General features: G+C 44.8%; 1 protein-coding gene across 4 annotated transcripts in view; it reads right to left on the reverse strand.

Moving 5' to 3' along the window:
- The window catches only part of FYCO1 (FYVE and coiled-coil domain autophagy adaptor 1), a 112740-nt gene extending 90120 nt beyond the window's left edge, over nt 1–22620 (reverse strand). For 3 of the 4 annotated variants that reach the window (XM_037849137.1, XM_037849156.1, XM_037849146.1), the window contains exons 1-6: nt 22527–22620; nt 12623–12797; nt 9158–9264; nt 6916–7041; nt 2478–2584; nt 818–961 (exon numbers count right to left, since the gene is read on the reverse strand). In XM_037849137.1, the coding sequence (XP_037705065.1) occupies nt 818–961; nt 2478–2584; nt 6916–7041; nt 9158–9264; nt 12623–12677 (539 nt within the window). In that variant the 5' untranslated portion in view covers nt 12678–12797; nt 22527–22620. Of the gene's footprint in view, nt 1–720; nt 746–817; nt 962–2477; nt 2585–6915; nt 7042–9157; nt 9265–12622; nt 12798–22526 lie in introns of those variants that run through there. The other variant, XM_037849167.1, reaches the window with a different exon arrangement.
- Nucleotides 22621–23722: the final 1102 nt, after the last annotated feature.

Raw genomic sequence — 23722 nt, forward strand, 5'->3', positions numbered from 1 at the left:
TTTCAAAGTAATTAAAAAAAAAGACATCTGAAGTAAATACGGCAAAATATTAGCTACTAAATCCTGGCTGTTGTTACATGGGTATCATATTATATTCAGTAATTTTCCCTCCATTGAAAATGTTTCTGAACCAAAAATTTTAAATTAAAAATTAAAAAAAACCCTATTAACAGAAAGCAAAACAAACCAAAGGATGCTCAACTTGAGGTTAACTCACACCTGGTGTCCTGGCCCTGCTGCTCACCAGCTGTATGACTTTGAGGAAGTCCCTTCACTCTCTGAGCCCCCTCCCTCCTGGACTTGTAAGGGTTGCAGGGGTTGTAAGGGTTCAATTTGACAGCCACTGGTGTAAGGTAAACTATCAGCCAATGGCCCCATAAAAGATAAAAGAAGAAACAAAAACGTAGCAACCTTCCTAGCAACCCTTACATGGATGAGCTGTAGCTTTTGCTCCCTCTCCTACTGCCTGGAAGGTCTCAATAACATTTGCGAGCACACAAATGGAGAAAAGCCCACCTGCTCTCCTCACCCCCAATCCCATGTCAAATCCCTGGAAAATATTTTAAAACCTCAGATTTTGCCCATGTATCTCCGCTGCCTCATAACATCTGCCCAATTAGGCTAGTTTAGTTGGAGTTTTCATAAGTTATCTTTGGTCATGATTCAACCAAGACTGTAAAATTAGCAGGCATAAAAGTTGTAACATTTTATGTGATTTACTTAGCAAGCAGAGCTGCTTGAATAGACTGGCGGCAATCTCAAAAACCTCAAACATCTCTTTCCCCTGTCTTTTAAACTGAACAGTTCTTCAAAGTACCGGGCAAACGTTGGCCAGGCAGCATCCAAGTCATAGCCCCTTGATGCCAGGTCAAACTGGACCTCGGTCAGCTCATAGAGTTGGCCCACAATGTCAGAGCTCAGCTTTGGCTTTAGAAAAGGGCTCCTTGCATAGTACCAGTCACTGCAGAAAAACATAAAAATGTGTCAGTCACCGGAGCAATAAAGAAGGATGGAGCAAATTTAATCATTCCTCCCAGTGTGGCTCCTCCTCATCAAATTCCAACTCGGTTCTTCAACTGAAGACACACAGACAAACCAACTTGATTTTCACTGCAGGAGCATACATCTCTCAAATAAGCTTGCTCTTCTTCAAAGAAATTACTGCAATTGATGTAGATGCTTATTCATTTACCTATTTTCCAAAAAGGATGTGAGAAACTTCAAATCTCAATTATTGTCAAGAAAGGACAGTCATTGGAGAAAGGATACTTCCTTTTTCAAAGGCAACCTCACTTTCTATTCCTTCTCCAGAACACAGTATGGACCACTGTGATTCAGACCACTGTGAATTCACAGTATGAATTCACCTCTGATTTCTATCCAGATGCCAATTAAGAGCCAAGGAACAAAGTCTCTACCAAAAACTTTATTTGCACTTTGAGGTGGTATTGTTTTATTTTATGTAAAGCAACAAGGGTCAAAAAAGACAACCCTGATGAGTTTAAAAATCTACTTGACTGATATCTGTGAAGTATGATACACTGGAACTCAATTATGACAGTCTTCACCAAACAAATCAAGCAGAATACACTTAAATGCCCACACTTTCTCAACTCACATGGATTCACAAGGCCTGCCACATGCATGAGAAATGCTCTTTATGGAAATCAATCTTAAAGGTGACAAAATGAAAGAAAACATTTTGCCCCAATAGCTTTTTTTCTTTAAATTCAGAAGAGATTCCTTTGATTAACTAGAAAACACTCCCTGGAGAGAAGAGACGCAAAGCTGGAAAAAAAGGGAGCTCTGCAACCCAAATAGTACTGGATTTGTACTCCTAATTCGATGCCAACCTCTCCCCTTTATCCACTTAATCCCCACCTCCCTCCTTCCTTCCTGCTTCCCTGCTGGGGCTTCAGCACTAGCACAAAAGCAGACCACCATGGACAACCTGGGCTCTGCAGGGGCTCCCAATCCTAGTTGTCCATCAGTCTCCAGGGAGTCCAGATACCCCTAAGAGATGTTGATTCAGTGTCTCAGGTGAGGCCCCAGGCTCAGTGGTGTTCAAAGCCCCACAGGTGATCCTACTGAGAGGCCAGAAAGGTGCAAACCACAGATCTTCAGCTAACAGTGGGGACTGTCCATTAGCACTGTCACTAAGGACACTCCATCCTGGCATTATGGGTTAGGACAACTGGATCACATTTGGCAATCGGACATCAGTGGGGCCTGAGAAAAGCATTTTGCCTGAGGCTCATTTTTCTCACCTGTGAACACTTGATGCTACCCACCTGACATGCATCAAGGACAGTCAGAGGCATAGAAGAGAATGACTGATGGCTGTGGAAGGATTTTGCACATGCCAAGGTGTGACACAAATAGGCACTGCTGCTGCAGTTGTGGTTATTATTAAGGAAGAGACTTCAGTTCATTTCTGAATGTTATGCTGATACACCCTAACACTGTCATGTATTTACCTGGTCACTTTGGTGTTCATGAAGCACTGCTGTAAGGTGTCTGCCAACCTCTGGTGCACCAAGGAATAGCGAACAAATGCTCTTCCTTTCCCCAGAGATGTTCGGAACTGGAAAAACAGATTACATAGAGATGAAGAGGTGTTAGCCTAAGTCCAAATACAGACGTGGCCTCATGGATAATTTGCAAAAAACAGATACAGGGCAGAAAAGGGCACCCAATCCTTCCCTAAAAACTGGCTTCACCCATGTCCCTCAAAGGAAGTAAAACATTTGATAATGTCACTCCAAAGAGTGAGGCCTGAAATGGATGGACTTCAAGCAGGCCTCCATGCTGAGAATAATCTGTGGACTCTAGACTCTAGAAAACATTTCAAGGAAGATATGAGAAGCTCCCAAACATGTAGATTTTACTGGAATGTTATTCTCCCTCCTTTGCTCCATCAAAATCTCTGGGTTTGGAATCAGATGTGAAATGGTTTGATTTAATTTGTAATATTTAGAATAAAACTTGGAGGTAAACAAAGGGCTTCCCACACCAGAAGTGAGCTTAAGGAGTAAGAGAGATGGTCTCAGTTCAGTTAATAATGTCTATGCTGGTTTCCAACGTGTTGAGGGAATAGGAGCAGGGGAGGAGGCCTAAGGGGTTTGACTGGAGGACTTGTGGAGGGGGTAGGTGAGATTAGGGAAAAGGGCAGAGGTGTTTTAAAGGGAATTTTTAGGAAGTTTTGCTGAACGTGTAACTGCCTCCTTTGGGTCCTCATGAAACTGTTAAGTAAAATCTCTGTAACTGTCAGTGCTTTCCTGGCTGGATCTGTTTCTTTTCAGACGTGTCAATTCACTGCATTTAGTCAGAAGGTGCCCACGGGGTGAAAGCAGGGGTGTCTCTGGGCAGCCAGCCACGGCGGGGTAATGAAAAATGGACGTAGGTCTGTTCCCAGAAGTCTGAGGTGGGAGCCCAGGAGGGCCCAGGTGCACACGTGACTTAGAAACCTCCCCCACAAAGTGCCCATAATGATAAAAGCAATTCTGAACAAGGACAAGATGTGACTAGAACGGTTTTGAGGCTTAAATCTACCTCTCAGGATATGGTTTCTAAAGAGGTTTCTGGCCACTTGTTTTGCTACAGGTGGGGTGTGCTGGCCAGAGACTGCCTGCCTTGAGGACAAAATAAAGGGGACAGTGACAGAAGACAAGGGAGACCAGTATGCAAATTAGGATTTATACTCCTGACATTTCAGCCCCAGAAACTAAAGAAAAGTAGGCGGGAATGCAAAACCTCCTGCCCTACCACATACTCCTGCTCAGTCAGGCTCTGGCTCTGAGTGGGGTAGGGCTGGGACATGCCCTCCCCAGCCCTTCAGGTCAGAAATATTTACCTTGCTTATGTATGGCAGGAGGAGGGCGAGCAGTGGTTGACCAAGAGGGTCCTAATACCCATATTATTAAGACACCAGTTACTGAACTGGATTGAGACAAGAAACACATGGTATCGCCTCAAGCATCAGCCCCCTAATGATGGTGTAAAAATCCCACTAGAGCATCTTTTACCTCAGACTTATATTTCTTCTTGTTGCTGACACTAGGAAAATTTTCAATATGAAGCAGTTTTAAAAAACAAAAAGGTGTGAAACCTCACGAACCAGAGAAGCTGTAAGACATTTCTCCATGTCAATTTTGCAGGTTTTGGGTACCCTCAAGATACACAGAAATGAAGGTGGGCAGCAGTCTCACTTGCTGGCTTTAGAAAAACCACCTTAGCATGTCTACAGATAGCTGATGGTGACAGATGCTCAGGGGAGAGTCTGGATGGCAACTCCGTGTCCAAATACTTTTACCTCTGATGAGTGAGGTGAGAACAAGAAGTATTTGATGGTGATAACCAGGAAACTCAGGCAGCAGAGAGCTGCTGAGCAAGGCAGTGTGAAGTGAAGCCTGTCACATACACGCCCACGCACAGGAGCCTCACATAGCCTACATCTGTAAGCTCCTAAAGGCAGGGGCTTGTCCTGATTATGAGTAAATAAGCCATTTTAACAACCTTTAGAAATTAATTAAAACTTTAATGGCAAGCATTTGAAGATACATATATGCTATATATATCTTCAAATATATATAAATGAATTGATTATATATAAAGGGAGCTATTTATTTTTTCATTTTTAAAATTCTTTCCTTTTTAATATAATTTTATTGAGATATATTCACACACCATACAATCCATCCAAAGTATCCAATCAATGTTTTGTAATATCATCACCTATTTGTGTATTTCATCACCATGATCAGAGAGCTATCTATTTCGAAAGGTATTTTTAAACATTCTTTGGAGAAGGGAACAAAATTTCCTTGTACAAAAATATTCCATGGCCCTTTTATTTATTTTGATCTTGGGACCACTTTCATTTCCTGATTTCCTAATTTTTTTAGCATCTAATCAGAACCCATACACACTATACTGAGAAATGATAAAACAGCAGCAAAGGATAGGAAGTCTGCAGATTATACAAGGGCTGATTCTGCTTTAAAACAGGCCACTGAGCCAGGAGTCCCATACCAAACTACACCCTGGTTCTGACACTGTTTCATGGTGGTGAAACACAGTCCATTCTGAACCTCTGGATATGGCCTATTGAAGCCTTGGACAATTTTTAGCCCAAGTGGCTACCTACCAACTCCCCAAAGGGTTCTGAGGGGACCAAAAAATGCTTTTTATCCATTAACTTTTACCCTTTGACCTAGATAGCACTTGATTTTAAAAACCCAATCCAAGTATCCCATAGCCCCCAGTCCAGTAATGTTCCAGGCCATTCTACCCAATGATACCCCTGGGAGCAGAGTCTTCAAAAGAGCTGGAACAACGGGACCCTATGAGAAGTGGAGCCTATGCCAGCCACCAAAAGACAGAGAATGTCTGTGCAAGTAGGGGACACTTTTTGCTTCCAGAAAGTCAGTTTCCCTGGCCTTAAATTGTCTAAGGTCAAACAGCATTATGAGATAAGAAAAGGAAGCTAGCCAAAAAGCAGACATGTTTTAGCAAACATTTTGCAACCATGGGGATTAAGGATTAAAATTAAATTTATTCCCAGACTTCAGTTATCTGAAGTCATAAAGTCAAGGGCTTTGGTTGCTCTGTTGTAGTGGCTGAGGAGTGGAAGAGAGGAGGTGAAAATGGGGACTCTTTCTAGATTTATGGACAGAAGGGTGACAAAAACTCCCTCCAGATTTATGATGCATTAAAACAATGTTCTATAGAATGGATCTGAGTAGCTTACTAGGCAAGGTCTCACAAGACCTGCCTACAGCACATGGACATTAAGGAAACTTGCAGAATAAACTCTTTGGAGCCAGGATCTTTCTCATTTTCTCAGCTAAATGTCAGAGGGTGCAGCTGGTGGAAAATGCCCAGCCCTCAATGTTAGCATACCTAGCACCATCACTCTCTGTAAGAAGAAATTCATTAGGCCCCAGCTGGCAAGGTCAGGGGAGGAGTCCTTCCCAGAGCACCTGACCCTGCTGCCCTTTGTAGGAGACCAGCTAAGGAGCATGTCTGTTGAGTCATAAGTGGCTTTAAATTTACTGAAGAGATACTGAAAAGAAAAAAAAAAATGTACAAACTCTTTCAGACCTCCTGCCCCAAATCTAAGGGTTTACTTGCTCCCTAATATACAAAGTTCTTCACACCCAGATAGACTAGGCTGATGAGAGAGAGGGAAAAGAGATTCATTGCAGAGGGTAGAGAGGAAGAAAGGCAGAGAGGTAGGAGGTAGGAGGTAGGAGGTGGAGGTAGAAGGTGGAGGTGGAGGTAGAGATAGAGATAGAGATAGAGATAGAGATAGAGATAGAGACATGGAGATGGAGATAGAGACAGATAGAAAGAGAGGGGGAGAGAGAGAGGGAGGTCCTTTCTATTTGTTGTTCTGGAGTTTTGTAGTATGGCAAAGAATGGCATTCTGTACATGAGGGGCTTACAACTAAATGTGGGAAATCACTTAGTACATTAACATTTTAAGATAAAGCACCTGAGATCTAACAGCATGGTCTTCATTTTGAACCCAAGCTTCCTGGGCAAATTGTAGGGAAAGCAGCCTAGAAAACTCTTTAAGAATTCTAAGAAACAGATTTTTTTTAAAGGTGGAGGCACCCTGTGCTGTATGCCTCCAAGGGGCACCAGGAATAGAGACTGCAGAGTGAATGGCCTACCTGTTAGGTAATGGGGGGAATGTGGTCTCATGCACAGATTCAGACTGCGCCATTCCTCTGCTAGGTAAGGCTCACTTAAGTGGTTTCCCTGAGTATACCTAGACTGGAATTCTTTACTTCTTTACCACCTGTAAGACCAGAATTCCTCACCTGGCTGTCTGCAGCAAAGGTCTCTGCAAGAGATATTCAGGCAGGTGAGAGGAAGATGTGAGGTCCTTGGCTGCTCTGCTCAGCTTACCTCTGAAATAGACTTGACGAATTGGATCCCATCATTGGCTCCTTTCACTTTGGCCAGGCAGTCACAGAAGTAATCCCAATAGTCCTTCTTGTTGCCCAGAAGGGTGGCCTTCTCTTTCTGATCGAACTGGGTAAAGAAAGGGACAGAGAAGAGGCCCAAATCTGTTGCTGTTCATCCCGCCATTTAAATGATAAATAATCACAGCAGCTTCTTAGTTGCCTGGCACTGGGCTAGGCCCTTTACTGGCATTATTCTTATCCTCTACAACCTTGGCAAATGAAGGTGTCTTAATCCCCAATTTACAGAGGTGAAAACTGTGGCTTGGAGAGGACTGGCTCAAGGCCACACAACTAGTGAGGTTCAGGAACAACAGTCCCCAAAATAAATTTATCCCTTGAAGGGAGCTCTGTGCATACAGTTGGGTGGAAGACCACAAAGATGCTATTATCAGATGGAGACATGATAAAGAAATACAAGTGAAATGTCTTAAGAGCAACATGAAGAGTGTTAACTATATCCCAACTAAGGGAAATAAGTTAATGACATTTGTCCCAACTACTTAACTTTTAGGTTTCAAAACTATATTTCAATATCCGTACAATAAACTCAAATGTCAGCAATGAGTCATCTCCAATACAAAGCCAAAACGGGCTTAACTGAATAAAAAATAATGTCCATATGTGAAAGGAAATGAAATAAGCTTCAGTGGCAGAGAGATTCCAAAACGAGCCGAGAGGTCACTCTGGAGGGCACTCTTATGCACACTTTAGACAACCCTTTTTAGGTTCTAAAGAATTGGGGTAGCTGGTGGTGGATACCTGAAACTATCAAACTACAACCCAGAACCCATGAATCTCGAAGACAGTTGTATAAAAATGTAGCTTATGAGGGGTGACAATGGGATTGGGAAAGCCATAAGGACCACACTCCATTTTGTCTAGTTTATGGATGGATGAGTAGAAAAATAGGGGAAGGAAACAAACAGACAAAGGTACCCAGTGTTCTTTTTTACTTCAATTGCTCTTTTTCACTCTAATTATTATTCTTGTTATTTTTGTGTGTGTGCTAATGAAGGTGTCAGGGATTGATTTAGGTGATGAATGTACAACTATGTAATGGTACTGTAAACAATCGAAATTACGATTTGTTTTGTATGACTGCGTGGTATGTGAGTATATCTCAATAAAATGATGATTAAAAAAAAAAAAAAAAAAATAATGTCCATAAGCATTTTCTCTCTCACACATAAAATTCCATAAGCATTTTTACAATGTAAAACAGGACCATTTGAAAAGGCATGAGAAAGGTGAGCCCTTCAACACACTGGGGGCCTCTCTTCCAATGGGGTCTCATCCTATACAGTTTGGTGGGACATGAGGTTGCAAAATATTGGTGCTTGAAATGATATAGGTAGTTCTTTCTGTAATGTTTTATGGCATTTTTTCTGACTATAGAAGATAAGCATATGTTATTAGGAAATGCAGATAAAACAAAAAAATAGAAAAGAAAAAATTATAATGCCCAATACCATCTCTCTAGGATAAGTTCTATTAACATTTTGGCTCATTTCTTTCCTGCCTTTTTTGACGTGTGTCTTCTTCCACACCTGCAGAGTTCTCTAAAGCAGTGCTTCTTGAACTAAGCAGGAATAAAGTTACCCTGTGAGCTTGTTAAAACTGTTTCCTGGGCCAACTTCCAAAGATCCAGATGGAGTAATTTAGGGTGGGAACCAAGAACATATTTCTCACAGGCTCCAAGGTGATTCTGATATTATTGGTCTACAGACCACTTTGAGTAGCAAGTTTCTAGAACAGGGGCCTATGGATAATCTTCAGAGAGTCCACACATTCCTGGAAATTGCGTGTGACTGGGCGTGAACATATACGCATGTCTATTTGGGGAAAGAGTCCTTAGCTTTCATCACTCTCAAAGGAGTATGTGACTGCCCGAAAGTTATGATCCCTGCTATATAGTGACCTTGTAACCCACCTGAAGTGACCTAGATCTGTAAAGAATGTTCTTGATTCCCAGAACCATCCTAAAGAGTAACTTTCCAATTCCCAAAGGACTGCACTCTTGGAGGTTTGAGCTCACACTGGAGACTGCTCTGACCTTCAGTCTAACCACAAGGGCTAATGGGTCTACTGAGCTTTTTAAATTATATCCTTTATGCTGATGAGTAACCCAAGAGGGAAACAAGAGACAACAAATCAAAAATCAACACCTTACAGGAACCACTTACTTGTAGAAGATACTCAAGTTTGTAAGAAAACTTATGCAAGCTGGTGCTGTCATCTGTGATGGGTTCCCCTGTTTCCTTAAATTCTTTGCTTAGTTCTGCCACAGCATCTTCAAGACAACAAACAAGAACATGTAACCAGATGGAGACTGACCTCAGAGAGAGCAGGAATAACCCCAGCAAGCAACAGGAATAAGTAGTCATACGACAGCAAAGCACCTTGAAAATGTAAAGTGGTAAGAAAACATCCATGGGATATAACTCCAAATCAGAAATCACTAAAATGTCCTGAGAGCCCATAGGCACTTCACAATAGCTCACTGAATGGGCGTATTTCTTGCTCATCCCTGTGTGCCCACTACCTGGGCCTAGTAATCTGCATGCAGTAGTTGGTCAACAAATGTTTGCTGTGAGGATGATTCATTCAGCAGTCCCCTCCCACTGACATCCAGAAAGCTCTATACTTTCTCCTGGCCACGTTTCTTGTTATTCTTCACCATAATCCCACTGTTTGGTACCGGGGAATCCAGGCTTCAGGAAAACCCAGCATGTGCAAATAATGGTAACGATAATAAAAAATTCCAACAATGACAACAAAACCAACAATACTCGCCTCCTTCTCTAAGTACAGGCTAGATCTTTACGTGCATTTCTCATTTAACACAGCATTATGAGGCAGGGATTGCCTTGTCTGAACAAATCTAAGATGCACTTGATTTTAAGATGCATCACAATTTCAGAGCTGCTAAAGGGTGAGAAAAAAATAAGTACAATTAAGCATCAATGACATCTGGTATTACTGTCCCCATTTTTACAGATGAGGAATGCACAGAGAGATCAGAGCACTTGGCCAAAGATCACCAGCTGTAATGAGAACCTTGGTTTCCTCAAGATCTTTCTGACTGCAGAGCTCTCCTCTTAACATCTAAGGTATCTGACCTCCCCGTACAGAGAAGGGAAGACACACCTTTTGACTAATTCACTGCCTCTATTGTGGAACAGAGGCAGAAGAACAGAAGCTGGATTTGGTTTGGATATGGGGAAAAATTTCCCCAGCTGAGATGGCTAAGTCATACTGGACAAAACTATCTTCTTCTCTGAAAAGTCTTAAAAGAATAGCTGCTAACCCCTAATCATGGTTTCATAGCAGACTTGCCCAATGGTGAAGACAGGATGCTGGAAATGATTCTCACAATAACAAGTGACTGCTGCAGCTGTACTCTGCTAGTAGTGTCTGCTATAGCTGACATTGAGAGCTGGGGATCAGGGACCTGGGAAAGATACATGTTTTCTTCCTCCATTCTAAGGCTGGGTAAATGTGTACAGCCAACAATCTATTGATCTGGAAACTCCTGAAACTCTGAAAGAGGGAGTTTTTAGATATGAAATTTTCAGCTCTGGCCTCTGATAATCCAAATACATTACTTATTAATAATATTAATTTACATGAATTATACACTTGATTCTCTCAATAATCCTAAGAAATGGATGTTATCATCAAATTCATCTGACACAGGAAGGATGCAATTGCACCTTAGAAAAGTAAAGGGATTTGCCCAGTATCTTCCAGTGTAAAGAGGTGTAAAGAGGTAGAGCCAAGAGCTGAGACTGAGCCTGCCTGACTCCAAAGATCCTAGTAACTGCTGTCAGCAGGAGGATAAGTGGGCTGCCCCAGAGAGGTGTGAAGGATGTGTACTGCCCAAGGACACCTCAGTTAAGGATGCACTATTCTCATGCTCAATCCTGTATATCTGCATGCTTATCAAGACAATTAACAACAGGTTAAGGTTAAAGGTATTGAGAAAGAGGAACCTTTTAAAAGTTTTCACCAAAGTGCTCTGTGGGCTACTTAATACAAGACATTGAGACTGCCCCAGGATGACAGGGATGACAGACCCAACCAGTACACAGGGTGGAAAACAGTAACTGTACAAACGTTACTCCCTATCCTTTGTCTTCTCCAGAGCACGTTTCGGCCCTTCCTCCTTCTCCTCCCTGGATCAGGACTCTACCTGAGGGTCCTCTCTTCCTCTCTCTTTTCCCTCAGTAAGGACCTCTGGCTAAAGATTTCCAAAAGTTATCCTCGAGATCCAGTGACTGAAACATAAAGACTGCCTGCCTCATGGAGAAACCTGTGAAGGCCAGTGGCAAACTGAGCTTTGCAGGGACTGTCCTTTAACTTTTTCTCTACCTCTCTGTGTAGATGAAAAATAAAAGCATCTAACATCTTTAGCGGAATGCAGATTGCCTTGGTTAAGAGCACAGACCCTGGCAGCAGGTTGCTCGTGCTCAAACCCAGGCTCTGCCCCTGAATGGTTATGTAATCTTAGGTAAGTTACTTAACCTCTCTGTGCCTACTACCTCATCTGCAAGATGGGGATAATAATGGTACCCACCTCATAGGACCAAATGTGAGGACTCAAATAGTCACTATCTATAAGACAGGGATAGAACAGTGCCTAGTACACATGCAATGCCATGTAATTATTAGCTATTGGAGTTCCAAAGCCTTATAAATAGGAGATTACAAGTCTCAGAAAGTGATTTTTATCTTATTGACTTTTGAACTTCAGAATGAGGACTGAATCCTGGCCACACTAGACATCAATGGCCCTTAGTATGAGAGATTGCTGTTGGTCATTGCTGTGTCCAAGCAATTAAGAACCTGGGCCTTTAGTCTGTCAGGAAAGTGTCACCACAGACTACGTAGGCCTGGAAGAAGTGGTCAGCTTCAGATCATGTAGTAGCAAAAGTCCTGGATCTCCAAATAGGCTTACAAGACCAGCCCTGGTGATCTGTGGGGGGTAGAAAACTTGTCAAAATTCTGACCCTTGGACCACCATCTGAAAGGATGAAATTTAGCCTCTCAAATTTGGAGCCAAAAGAGGAAAACAGTCCATTCCTCCTGCATCTACTAAGTTTCATCTGCATCTTTTCCTGCCTTGCTTTTATCCGGTGGGATGAGGGCTACAAGTCATTGTCTCTCTCACTGGGGAAAGTGTGCCCAGGGAAGTCTGGGAAGTGGCAGGCCCAGAACTGGAGTGTCACAGGCCATCCGTCAGCCAGGACCAGGTGGGACAGCAAAACAGGACAGATGGGTATCTGGCCTTCCTGCTCAAGGAAGGGAGAATATTCCTCCCCAAATGGACCATCTTCATCAGAGCCCCGAGGCTCATGATTCAACCAAACACTTAACAGGTAGCTTGAGAATGTACACACACTCCAAACTGAAAGTTTGAAAGTGGATGGAGAGTGGTACTCTGTTTACAAACCGGCTTTACAGTGCCTTACAAGTTCTTTCAGCCTTAGCAAGGGTGGAAATCTGAGCTCCAGATATTTCAATATGATGTGGCCCGAGGGCTCCAATTACTCCCAGTGAGATGAAAGGGCTGAATGTCAACTGGCAATGGCAAACTCGGTCGCAACTCCCTCAAAATCAAAGCTGGTATGTTCCAGGACCTAACTTACCTTGCAAATCACGGATAATTCTCTGGAGCTGGCTCTCTGCAGCAGTGGAAGTCATGGTGAGGGCTGCAGGCTGCCTTTCTTGGCTGTGTGCCTCCTTCCTGAGTCTGGAGAAAGGCTTAGAATTTCGGCCCTCCGTGGCTGTCTGGTCAGCAGAGGTCAGACTCCATGGTGGCTCCTGCGTGGTGGAAAAGGAGGCCGTGGAGGAAGCAGTCACAGACACAATTTAAAGACAGTATTTGAGGAACTCCACTCTGGGGACAAAGTCGCCCCCTCAGGTGTCTTCCCTCAGTGTGGGTATAGCTTTGGGGGCCTTTTCTGGTTTGCTTTTGACATGTTTATATTTATATTCTGACACAATAACCTGGTTTGGGACTTAAAAATAATCAACCGAACAGTGCAGAGTATTCTTTGAGCTCCCTCCCATACTGCCCTCTGAGATATGAATGCCTCACTTTCCATCCTTTAAAAAAGGCTCCCCCATTCCCTTATAGCAAAGGTTGGAACTAGAAGTAAGCCAGCTACCACCAGATGCCTATCTTCCACATGCCCAGCCCCACACCCTCCCTGGGCTTTCTCTCTCTGAGGAAGGGTCAGTAACCTCTGTGCAGTAGCATGGTGGGAGGGGTGAGAGCTTCTGGACCAAGGAGAGCTGGGCTTGCCTGGAAGGTGAAACGGCCCCCTAGCAGGAAGGTTTGCTAGCCTCCAGCTGCCCAGAAACCAGCTCAGCCTGAGTGTTCAGACACTGTGTGCCCTGCCACCCAGGGGACTGCACAGCCTTCCGTGGCAGTTAAGGGATGCCTATTTTAAGCTGGCTTACGGTCCTCTCGCAGCCGCTGAGTCTGAGTTACCAGCTCTACTTGGGCAGCTGTTGAAGTGATTTAAGGACACAGTAATGGCTGACACCCAACAACAGCGAGAGATGAGAGCAGCATTGGAAAGAGGTCTGGATATGCATTTCAACACCTCTGTGTCCTTCTTTCAGAATCTCTAATTCTTCCCTTACACGTCCACCACAATGTCATAATGTCTGCTGGCAAAGGTAGACAGCAAGACTAGGAGCAGCCACCACTAAATAATGGCCTAAATGTGCCTGCCCTTTTAGGTGCTTTACAAGTGATCACTTCTAATTCTCACAATCACCTTAGTGGGGTAGACAAAGTCATCACTGTTTTCAAAGAGAAACTAACATTCAGAGAAGTCATGTAACTTGGCTTAGGTCACAGCAGTATGGGGTAGAATCATGGTTTGAACCCTGGGCAGCCTGAATTCAAACCCTGTGGCTTTTCCACAATGCCCTGCTGACCCTTTATGACTCAACTGCTGTCACCACAGCAAATGACCAAACAGTTCTACTCGTTTCAAGGAGCCACCTTGGACTCCAGCTTCTCTTAAATAATGTGCCACCATCCCTAAGTATTTCAAACACATGCTGCCCCTCACTCTCCCACCATCATCTTCTCTTACCGCAGAGAGATTCTGGAACAGAAATGGTCCCCAAACTCAACCTCCTATAAATATTTATATAAGCATTTCAGCATCAGCCTGAGGAGAGGAGGGCTTGGCACAGGGCAGATATGCCTGGGGCCTATTTTTAACTAACAAACAGTGCAGCTATGACTTAGTAAAATTAAGGCCCAAAGAGGGCTCCTTCAGCCTAGGTGGAGGGAAACCACCAGTTACCTGCACCACACTCCCAGTAATTCATGGCACAGAGCCCCAGAGAGCAGAGATTCTGGGGACCCACAGAGAACCCCACAGGTCCCATCCAGCAAGTGCTGGCACCCCACCCATCATGGACACCAAATTGAGGTCAGGAGCTGTTTACTGGAGAAACCAGCTTCCCCACCTCTGGGTTTCTCTCCAGGCCACCCACTGAACACAAAAGCCAAGCAGGGATCTGCCAAGGACTAGCCAGAGACTGTTCAGCCAGATTCCTGCATGGAAGGCCTCTGCTGCCCAGGCACACACCACTTCTCCCGGTGAAACAGAGATCAAGGATCATCACTGAATGCACAGCTGCCCCCAACACCACATTTTGTCAAGTGCCTACACTGTGCAGGCTGAGAATACAGAGGCACACAAGGCACAGTCCAGCTCTGGAGGAGCTTGGCTGTCCACCAGGAAGAGACAAAAACCAATAACCCGATCCAGTGGAAGAGGCCCATACAGACATATGGATAAAATGGAGAAACTTCAAATGCGTTACGCAGAGTGAAAGAAGCCAGACTTAAAAGGCTGCATACTTTCTGATTTCATTTATGTGACATTCTTGCAAAGCCAAAACTATTGGGAGAGAAATCAGATCAGCAGTTGCCAGGGGCTGAGGGTGAGGGGAGGGTTTGACCACAAAGAGCACAGGGGAATTTGGGGTTCATCGTGGTGGTTACATGATTGTGTGCATTTGTCAAAACTCAAATAACTGTATGCTAAAATGGCTGAATTTTACTGTACATACATTTTACCAAAAAAAAAAAAAAAAAAAAAAAAAAGCAGTAGCATTGTGATGAATTAAATAAAATGCAATAGGAACTAAGAGGAATGGAAAATTAATTCTGCCTGGGAGAACAAGAGGGTGGTGGACACACTGCAATGGCAACTGAGTTGGGCCAGGCCTGAAAAATGATCAGGAAGTCACTGAAGAGATGCAAGGAAGAAAGGGAATCCCAGGTGAAGGGGACAACAAATGTAAAGGCTATTTCTCCACCTCCATCTTATTTCATTGTTGTCAACACAGAGGGCCTGGAGCTTCTGGGAGAAATAATCTTGGAGGAAAATGACCAGACTAATACTCCATGAGTCCTCAAACGAAGCCCACTGGATCTGCGTGTATACTTAAAACTAGATGTGAGTCACACAGAAGAAGGTGGAGCCTGGGAAGGAAGTGATAGCAACAACAGATTCTGAACAGCTCATCCAGGCCCTGCCAGAACAATGCATGAACTATACAACCAGCTGGCTGGATTTCCAGAAAACCAGTCTTGATTTGGAGTCTGGCATGAGGGAAACAAGGTCTGCAAACCAAACCAGCCTCTTGGCATGATGAGCCTGGACACAGAAACGTGTTCCTTTAATACTTGGAGCTTTGGTGAGCCTGCCCTGTGTCATGTAATCCTCAGAGTGCACTCAGCCAAAGCCAAGTTCCCAGGTCACGGGGTGAGCTGTTTCCATCTCACTGATTATGTAAGCTGATTTTCCAAAGAGCCTGTATCACTACAGGCTAAAAACTGACTGCTGGACCTGTAGATCATGGTGGGCTTCCCCAACACAGCTCTGGGGTGTCTCCTCACAGGGTTTCAGGAAGAAAATCAGAGCTTCCTTGGCAGACCATGGCCACCATGGGGACACTATTCTCAAGGACTTGGGAGGGACAACTCTGCATCTTGTCCCTCTCTGTCTCACCCCTGTAGGCACAGATGGCACAGAATGGGGCATGGTCACAGGGATTCTCTCTCCACCTCTAGATAAGCTTGCCCTTTGGTTGAGAGATCCAGCATGAAAGAGCAAGAAGATACTGACATTTTCAGCCCATTAGCAAACTGCTCTCCTAACTCAGGAGACCCTCAGAGATAGCTTCTGTCCATACCACTTCAGAACTCAGGAAAACGACTCCAGAACTCACACCCCTCACAAGGCCCCTGGAGAGTAAGTTACTCCATGAACTCAGCATTCTTGTTGCACGATATGTAAAAAGGCTGGTCACTGTCTCTGGCAAGATCTTTCAAATACCAGAGAAATTCATTTTATATAATCTTTCTGAACATTGTTTTTTCTTGACACCCTGAATTACATTTAAGCCTTTCCAGATTATCTGAAAACACCCTATCTCTGGAAAACAGGAAACTAAACTAAATGCAATTTTTAAAAATTTAAAATTAAAAATTCCTATTTATTATTTAGGACTAGTACCTGAATTCCTAGTCATAGACCAGGGATTATTTTAGAAGTAAAAGATATTCTCTGACCCCCAAATTCCTCCTATACCTGCCTGATGCCCTAAATCTCTTAAAATAGAGACAGCCATTTAGTCTGAAATTAAGATTCAAAGACTCTGACAGACTCACATAAAATTATTTACACTATAGAGCAAATGACTAAGATTCATGTTTGCCAAAAACTGGCTCTGGCAGGAACAAAACAATACAGTGTCTCAGTGGCCACAGAAGGAAAGAGGATCAGGAAAGGAGGTTGGGGATATGGAAAACAACCTTGTTCTGCTTTCAAAAGTTGGCATAGTTGCTCCTAACACTACAGCTAAGAACTGACCCAGAGAGGATACCATTCAGTTGGATAAAGGTGGAGCACACCAGTTGTAAACTCCACTCTGACCAACAGAGAATGTTAAATGTTGATGACAAAATGGTTCAGATCAGCCAAAAGCAGGAGTCTTTTCTGGAAATGCCACTGCCTCAGCCTGGTTCAGCATCCCCAATCCCCAACCATTCTGGTTTCCACCTATGGAAAAGGAGGCACTTGGCTGGTACCTGCAGTTTGAATGCCCAGAAGTCCTGTTGCTCAAATGCTGAAAAGGTCAGTGAGTAGGCAGCTTCCTTGCACCAGAACCTCAACAGGTGCCCATGAGAGTGCTCAGGAGTTTCCGGAGACCAACTCAGAGGCAGACATTTCAACCCACATGACCAAAGTCTCATTAGGTGACCCAACCCCTTGGGCCTATAATTAAAGTGTTAATCAACTGCACACCTGGCTCACCTTTCCCAAACATTCCTTCATCCTTGCAACCTTCTTTCTTTCTTAAAGAGAATCGGGACTTTGCCATCGCTTCTTGAAACTTCTCTTGGACCCCTCCCTCCCACCAACAATGTCAGGTTCCTTGGTCACTCTCCCTTTCACACATACAAAACTGGCCATGATTCCAGCCCACTGGCCCAGGTCAGCAGGGTCAAGAGGGACCTGTGGGTGTGAGGTGTTCCTTCTGGGTCTGGGAAAGTGTCTTTTAGGAAGGTGGGAAGCTGGCCCAAGGGAGGAGCCAAAAGTCTGCCTCGGCCCTGCCACCGGTGATACCAGAGAAAATATCCAGGAGATGACAATGGCATCTGTGAAAATCTGGGCAGTCTCTGGAATAGCTACACAGACAATTGAGAACTCAACTGGTACATCTTCTCTTGCCCTGAACAGTATAGACCCCATCCTTGTGGGGAAAAAAATTCCAGATCTCCAAAAGCATATACTCAGGAAGTGTCAAGAGGGTCAGCCCAGCCAATTATGAAATATGAACTGAATCTCTCACAGAATCAGACAGCCACTAAACACGGCCTCCAGGAAGACAACATGGAAACCTGTAAGCAAAGCAGCCAGGCAAGACATATTTATTGGGTACCTCCTATTAAGAGGCAGGCCCTGATGTAAGAATTGGGTCTATAGCCATGAACAATATGAGGTGAGCCCTGGCCTTCAAGGAACTAAAGCACCAGTGGGAAGAAACAGACAACATACACCCCAATAAGCTTACAAACAAGTAAAAGGTCACTTGAGGCTGGATAAGAACTTTGATGAAAACAGGTGAACATGGAAGGCACCAAATGTGCTCATGATTCCAAACCCCCTGCACAGTCTCATGCTCTCCTTTCTTTGGTTTCTGGAGACATTCACGACCATCGTAATTTCTGGCTTTATCGCTGTCCTTCCCACTTGTCTGTAGCTCCATCGTTCTTGATTTTTTCCCCAGCACCTAGCACAGTTCTGGCACATGCAGAGCCCTAAGTAAATTAGTTGCTGAATGACTGAGTGAATTAGACAAAACAAAACACATAGACCCTCCTTCCACAGACCAAACTAAATATTTAGCCATAGATGGGTATTAGAAATATACTAAGACATAAATAATCTTCCAATGGTGGGGACATGGGTAAATTTTCAAAAATTTTATTTCTCTGATTTTTCAATTTCCTTTATTGAGCATAAATAACTTTCATGTTGAATAAAAGAATGGATTTTAAAAATCAAGTTGTAATTGTGGACATTGTGAAATGTTATGGAACTATTATACCAAGAGTGAATGGAATAATATGGAGGGAGTAAGTGTGTCTTCTCCATCCTCCCCTATCTAGCCTTTCTTTTTAAACAGGCGAGGCCCCTGGAGTCCTGGGTGCTCAGGTGACTGCCACCATACACAAGCCCAAATTGTGAGGCCCTTCACTGTGCCAGGCCCCATCTCTCATCCTTTCTCCCTCCCAACTGCATTCTGGCTCTCCTGGGCTAACCTGAAGTGGCTGGGAGTCTGCCTTTGGGATTTGGATGTTCTGTTTCCTCTGCCCAAACCATGCTCTGCCCAGCTCATGCTTCCCTCACCTTCCCCCGGCCAGCTCCTCTGGTCTTTCTGGTTTCAGCTTGGGCAGAAGGGAGTGACTGTGTGCCACAGCTCTATCCTTCAGGCAGTCTTACCCAGAAACCTCCTTCCAGCTGATTAAGGAGACTGAAAACCATCCATCACTGCCACTGCCACCACCGCTTCCCTGACTGACTAACCCCCCCTCCTTCCAAGGCCCTTCGCATCTTTCCATTCCTGGAAGTTTAGAGATGCCAATGTGCAACCATCAAACAGACTAAAGGTGTGGTGTGAGGCTGGGGTGGGGAGAGGTATGCTAGGCTCCTTGGGGAGGGAGACAAGAGAAGCCCACAGCCTGGGCTGCAGAAGGGGAGTGGGGTCGGGGGAGCTCTGCTAGCTCTGAAGCTGGAGTTGTGGCAATGGGCAAGATATCTGTCTTCTCTTTTATCAACTGTAGCTGAGTCTTGCCAATTTGAACCCTATTTGAGATTTTGGAATCAAGTCAAATTATGTGAAATTTACATTACTTAGCATGCAAAGAATAATGTGATGAAGATCATGCCATGACTGGGTGTGATCCAGGGTATGTTTAGCTCACCAAACTATTTTTAGGCAACTTTAGCAAATCTATCCATCCTGGGGAAGTCAGCTGACCTCTTCCTACCTTGTTTTTTTTCCAGGTGCAGTGTAGGGTGGTAACCCCTTATTGTCCTTCCTGTGGGATGATTAAGGATTGCTGCCCTTGGAGGAAGCAGAAAAGGGGAACAGCAGACACTCTTGTCAGCTAACACTGGCTGGGACTTCTAAATATCCACTCCCTGCTCCTGACCAAGGCTGCAGATGCCCTGGAAAAGGCACCTCAGGCTACAGGTTTGTCCTCAGGAAATTCCTTCCAGCGTGGAAGCCTCCAGTCCAGTTTCCCCATCCCACCCTCGACCTTTTACAGGGAATCTCCTCTCAGCCTAGCCCACTTCAGGCTAATGGCTTGCTTGGAACATTGTTTCATCCAGATTTTTCTCTTGGATGTGAAGGGCTCCCCTGATTTGATTTCCTTCCCCAGACTTAGGTAGTTGGTCAGAGTGGCCCTTGTGCCACAGGGTCACCAAACCACAGACAGACTGTCCTTAAGTCTGTCCTTCGAACCACAGTGAATATCCTCATTTCCATAAAGGGATCTGGCCCAGATGAGAAGAAGTCCCTGGTGTACTTTAAAAGCCACAGAGACCTATGCAAACACGAAGAACTACCACTAAAACCATCAGGCTTACTAGCTCCAACATGAAAGAAGAGGGAAATGGCTCCTGCCATCCTCCTCTTCTCAAAGCCATGGGCCTGGGTTTACTCGGAGACAAGTTCTTATTATCAGGATGGTAAAGATCGCCATTTTTAATGATGCACAATAAAAAAGAAACAGCAAGAAGGCAGACTTAGACACCCAGAAACATTCCAATTCCCGCCCTACTGACAGACTTAATTGTTCAAATAGAGATTCTAACTAATCAAGAGGACTGGACCCCCCCCCCCCCAATTTAGCACTGAGATCACAAACAAATAAAAGTATTGTTTATCTTGAGTTAAGGCAATAACATACCAGCCGCTAGGTAAGCAGATGTTGACAGGCTCACAAGTGGCCTCTGGCTAATATGAGGCACCTACCTGTTAAGGACGCTTACCTGCTGCCTGGAGCTACCTGCAGCACATGTGACCCCAAACTTCAAGTTCCTACCAGTGGTTTCCACTATGAGACCACAGCTAGATAGCATGCTTCCTTTGCTTCATGTTTAAAGACATTCAGGTCTTGAGTCACCAAAGTTGTGTCTTTGGAATCTCCACAAAACAGAGCACATCAGCCATGCCTCTCTCCTAATGGGAAAGGCTGCCATTTATTGAGTATCTACTCTATTCTGGAAGCAGAAGCCATAGCTTCGGTGACAAACACGGGTTAAAGCCACCAACTGCTCTGACCTTGCTCTATCAGGGGTTGTTCCTCTCATCACCAACACCTGTGGGGGCCATCTCCACCACCCTCCAAAAGGACAAGGCTAAAAGCAAACCCAGTTCCAAAGAGAAAAGGTCATCCAAAGAGCAGCTAAAGGATTATTGTCTGACACTGTTACCAATCTCTAAGCAACTACAAAAACAATAAAGTAAATATTAATTGTAGAATTTAAGAGATGGGTATATGGGTATTCTTTATACAGTTCTTTCAATGATTCTGAATGTCTGTTTTCCTAAGAAAAAATGAAAAAAGAAATTAAAAAAGAGTGCTACAAAAAGATGAACATTTAAGAAAAGCAGAAAAGAGGCTTTTCAGTCTCTTTTTAGTCAAAGGAGGCCAAGTCCCATTAGTGCAACTATTAACTCTGATTTCCGATGGCCCACAAGTAGTATAGGGTATTCAATACTTTAGGAACCGTGATTGTCACAGAAGGGGGTCTAGTGAAGTCCTCTCAGCATGAGTCCACTTCAGAAGGTAGAAGCCACATAGAGCAGAAAACCTCAGTGTGACAGGTCTTCCCCCACGCAACACCCTCCAACCGCATTAGGCAGATGGCAGAGGAGTTAAGCTTGCAGCAGAAGAGACCACAAGCCCCGGCAGTGGCAAGTGAGCAGTGGCACGTGGGCAGTGAGCAGATTGAGGCCTGATCCTCTGCCCCACAAAATGTCCCTGACCTATTTCTCTGTAGGGAAAGGAAACTGCTGTGGTAAGACAAGCAAAGGGGCAGAGGATATGACCAAGGCAGGCAGTTTCAACAAGTTCTCTATTTTTTTCTAGAGTATGGAGCCAATGAGAATAGTGAAGAGTGACAAGGGGTATCAGAGGACACACGTGCATTAGCAGGGAGACATATGGATAACGTCAACCACGCGTGCTTTTCTTATTAAAAAAAAAAAAGTAAAGTTCAGTCCCCCCACGCATACGCGCGCACGCATCCACAACTCACTCAGCCTAGGTTCCAATAGCATGGACTCTAGCTCAAGTCAATTGCAGCCACACCAGACACAATGCACAGGCGACCCAACAGGTGTTTCGGGAAAGCTATCTCAAGACCCTGCACCTGGGCGACAAAGGCCGCCGCGGGGAAGGCGAATCTGTGGACAACCGGAGATGAACAAGCCTTAAGAGAGGGAAGGGACAAGGGCACCAGAAGAATCCCGCTAAGTGAAGGTCTGGGCTGTCCTGGCCAAGCTGAGCCAGAAACTACGTTTTGCTAAGGTCAGCAACTGCGTGGGCAAAGCAAGCAAGAACGCGGGGCCCTGTCCTCCTACGCCTAATGGATCCCGGGCTTGTTCTCAGACTGCACATGGTGGGCTCCTTTGCCGTCCCTCGGCCGTCAGGGGTCTTGGAACTGGTGTTTGGGGTCTTTCTAATTGAGCGCTAGAAACAGCCTTGGATCCCCGGCCATGCTTAGGACTAGGCGCTTCACCCGCTCGAGGCTTCCCAGATCGGCTGGGCTGGAGAGGGGACTTAGGAGCCTGGAGGGATCTGCGGAAGACCCCGGAGGGGTGGGGACGGCAACGGCAAAAAGTGACAGCCGCGCGCAGACAGAAGTTATCCGCTCCGGCGCCGAGTGCGGCCCAGGCACCCCCAGAGCCCGGCCGGCCCCCCGCGGCACTTACACGCTCGTGGGTCCACGGCCGGGCAGAACCGAAACTTTCTGGGGCCGAGCGGAAGAGAAGACCCGTGCGGCGCGAACGGCCATGACGCACAGACCCGCCCGCGGGCGGGAGCGGACTACGATTCCCGGCATGCTCCTCAAGGCAGAGGCCCACAACTCCCATCGGACACCACCGGCACGTGGACACGGACTACGACTCCCGGCATGCTCCGCAGGACCAAGATATACCATTCCCACGGCCTCAGTTGGGAAGTCGGTCCTAGGTTAACCCTTACAATCCTGACGGGCTGTGTGCAGACAAATAGTCTGGGATCTTAAAAGCTACGTTGTTGACGTGTGGCCTTTGACCATTTGAAATATGGCTAGTTCCAGTTGAGTTCTGCGGGTGCTGTAAGGCTAAAATACACTTTGATTTCAAAGACTTAATATGAAAAAAAAGAATGTAAAATAGTTTATTAATAAAATTGGTTTATATCATTACATATTGAAATAATAGTTTTGATACATTGCGCTAAACAAAATATATGATTATGTATTGCTGGGCCTAATGGCCCATTTTTTGAATCCCTCTCACTTCTTAACACAGGGCTGTAGGTAAAATGGGTGCTCAAAGATTGCGTGCTACTGAATTAACCACCACCCCTAACTTTGGCGCAACCCCCAAACCAATTTCTATTCATAAGTTGTGTTTTGCAAAACGCTCTGAGGCTGGACTCAATAGAACAAAATGCATTCAATTATTGATATCTGTGATGGGTACAATATAAAAAAAGCAATAGTACATGGAATAAAAATTTTTCAGCCCATGACTGGACTCCATTCCTTAACTCTGATCCTGTTATCCTTTACTCTCTGCCCCAATTTCCACCATTTAAGCTGGGAACAACTCTCTGCCTCACCTGACTTCCTTAGTGGTTTACAGCCAGGAACCATGGCCCCAACATTACTAGTGGAGATGGAGGGGAGTCAGCTGCTGATCAGACCAGAGGTGGATACCAGACGTGGATATGGTCTTGTGTCACAGCTTGACTTACTAGTCAAATCCATCTTCTCTTCTGGGAAATTTGAGTGTGAGACCAAAAGAGTCAGAACTCAACTGCAGAATCAGCAACTCCGAGTTCATTGAGCCAGCCTCCTAAAGAGCTCTGCTTTTTAATAATTCCAGGAGGATCTTGATCTCAATGGACTGGAACTTGA

This window comes from Choloepus didactylus, chromosome 1, assembly GCF_015220235.1.
Source record: "Choloepus didactylus isolate mChoDid1 chromosome 1, mChoDid1.pri, whole genome shotgun sequence".
Taxonomy (NCBI): Eukaryota; Metazoa; Chordata; class Mammalia; order Pilosa; family Megalonychidae; genus Choloepus; species Choloepus didactylus.